Here is a 2,500-nt window from a genome sequence, read left to right as displayed (position 1 = left end):
TGGTATCATTAACACAATGACCTTGGTTTCAGCTACAGGGACTTTGTTTGAAAGTAGACTGTTCAATGTTTTCGGTTATATGATAAACATGCTAACTGCTCAGTGTTTTGGCAAAATAGTTTATTTAGTTTAAGGCTCCAAGACGACCCCAAGACGACCCCATAAACAACCCCAAAGGTTTAGGGTTGTGCCTTGCTTCCTTACTGTTCTGGGCACTAGAGGAATTCGGTTTAAGGGTTTTGTGTGTGCGCTCCCTCACTGATCTGAACCAACAGTAGAGTTTGCACAGTTCTCCTGTCTGAAAGTGACAGACGCTGTGGTCGGGCCCTCGTTGAAACTCACTGTGGAGTCAGCACAGGGGTTTGTGGGTAATTCAGCGGTGGAGTATGTGGGGTCATCAGAGAGGACGGTGGGTAATTCAGCAGTGGAATATGTGGGGTCATCAGAGAGGACGGTGGGTAATTGAGCAGTGGCGTATACAGTGCTGGGTCCAGGATGAGCAGCAGCCGAGAGAGCTGGGTTGTCCTTAATCTCTTCATACGTGGGGTCCGGGTGAAAAGCCTGATGGGTAAAAACAGTGGTAACACTTTGTTTGGATAGTCCGCCTACAGAGACTTTACAGATAGTTTGTTGAAATTCAAGTTCAGTCTTTCTAATTGTTCTCTGAACATCACCTTAACCAAACACAACCCCTAACCCTGACAGATAGTGTGTTTACAATCTAGCCATCTATAGATAGTCTATCATAACAGCAAAGAACAAACAACAAAGAAGGACAATTGAGCTGTGGCACATACAGTGCTGGGTCCAGGATGTGCAGCTGGGTTGTCATTAATCTCTTCATACGTGCGGTCCGGGTGAGGAGCCTGATTGGTAGAAACAGCGAAGAACAACAGAGAAGGAAGTGTGGAATATAATGGGGATAATGAGTGGATATCAGGTGAGAGGTGGATATCATAAGGTGGATATCCTTATGACGTCGGCGCCGGAGATATGGCTGCCGTAGCTCAGTGTCCTCCTCAACTCTACACTTTTTTCATCTTTATAATGTGATTTTCACATCTATTAACAACGTGTCAAGCACTAATCACGTACGACAGAGAGGCTTTACTGAATATCAGGCTGAATTTACAAATTACAAACGCATCTTGGGACTTTCACTCCGTTGGTTACCAGAGTTGTTTACCTGGCTGTTTACCCTGGATACCCGTGAAAAGACGCCGCCGAAGGAAACGGGGGAGACGAGCCGGGATCCTGGTGAAATTAAGGAAACGACAGCACCGTCCTCCGCTTCCTAGTATCCTACTTGCTAACGTCCAGTCACTTGACAACAAACTGGATGAATTAAGAGCCAGGTTGGCATTTCAACGGGATATTAAGGACTGCAATGCATTTGTATTTACGGAGACATGGCTGGACCCCTCAATTTCAGACTCTGCCATCCTACCCGGTGGCCTCTCCATTCATCGGCAGGACAGAACAGTTGATTCGGGCAAGAATAGAGGAGGTGGTGTGTGTATCCTGATTAACAACCAGTGGTGTGTGGATGCGCAAAAAACATTGTCGGGCTGCTCACCTGACCTCGAACATCTAATGGTCAAGTGCAGACCATTTTATCTGCCCAGGGAATTCTCTGCAGTTGTTTTGGTCGCTGTTTACGTTCCACCCCAAGCTGACACCAAACGGGCTATGGATGAACTGTATGAAATCATCGATCGGCAGGAAACTCTACACCCAGAGGCTGCATTCATTGTGGAAGGCGACTTCAACAAAGCCAACCTCAGGAAAGTTTTACCGAAGTATCACCAACACGTTAACTTTCCAACTCGAGGTTGAAAACATCCTGGATCACGCCTACTCGCCGTAGTCATGCGTACAAAGCCCGCCCCCGCCCTGCCTTCGGCAAATCGGATCATTCCTCTGTTCTCCTACTACCATGCTATAGGCAGAAGCTGAAACGTGAAAAGCCTGTGATTCGCTCGATACAGCGCTGGACAGAGCAGTCAGATGAGGCAATATGTGACTGTTTTCAAACAACAGACTGGGGAATTTTTCGGGATGCCGCTGTTAACATCCATGAATACACTGAATTTGTATTAGGCTATATATGTAAGTGCATTGATGACGTTGTACAGCGAATGAACGTCAGAACTTTTCCAAACCAGAAGCCATGGGTGAATGGAGAAGTGTCTTCAGCACTCAAAGCCCGTACAGCAGCCTATCATTCTGGAGACCCATGTGAGTACAAAATAGCCCGATATGAACTCAGAAAAACCATCAAGCTGGCAAAGAGACAGTACAGAGAGAAAGTGGAGTCTTATTACACAGGATCCAACACCAGAGACATGTGGAGTGGGTTGAAGACTATCACTGATTATAAAGGAAAGAGCCATCAAGCAGAGGTCTCTGTTTCTCTTGCAGAAGAGCTGAACACCTTTTATGCTCGATTTGAGTCCCACACCAGGTCAGAGGTACTGCTGGAGCAAGACAGCTGCCCTCT

The 2,500-nt window shown here is 46.6% G+C and overlaps 1 protein-coding gene across 1 annotated transcript in view; it reads right to left on the bottom strand.

Moving 5' to 3' along the window:
* LOC105913334 overlaps positions 1 to 2,500 on the bottom strand; it is an 8,287-nt gene that overhangs the window by 969 nt on the left and 4,818 nt on the right. The window contains exons 5-6 of the mRNA XM_031562334.2: positions 798 to 866; positions 1 to 561 (exon numbers count right to left, since the gene is read on the bottom strand). The exon at positions 1 to 561 is cut by the window's left edge and continues 969 nt beyond it. Coding sequence (XP_031418194.1) covers positions 256 to 561; positions 798 to 866 — 375 coding nt within the window. The 3' untranslated portion in view covers positions 1 to 255. The remainder of the gene's footprint in view (positions 562 to 797; positions 867 to 2,500) is intronic.

Source organism: Clupea harengus, chromosome 24 (assembly GCF_900700415.2).
Source record: "Clupea harengus chromosome 24, Ch_v2.0.2, whole genome shotgun sequence".
In the NCBI taxonomy this organism is placed as follows: domain Eukaryota; kingdom Metazoa; phylum Chordata; class Actinopteri; order Clupeiformes; family Clupeidae; genus Clupea; species Clupea harengus.
Note: the sequence above shows the minus strand (reverse complement) of the source record. Positions and strands in the feature narration are given on the sequence as shown.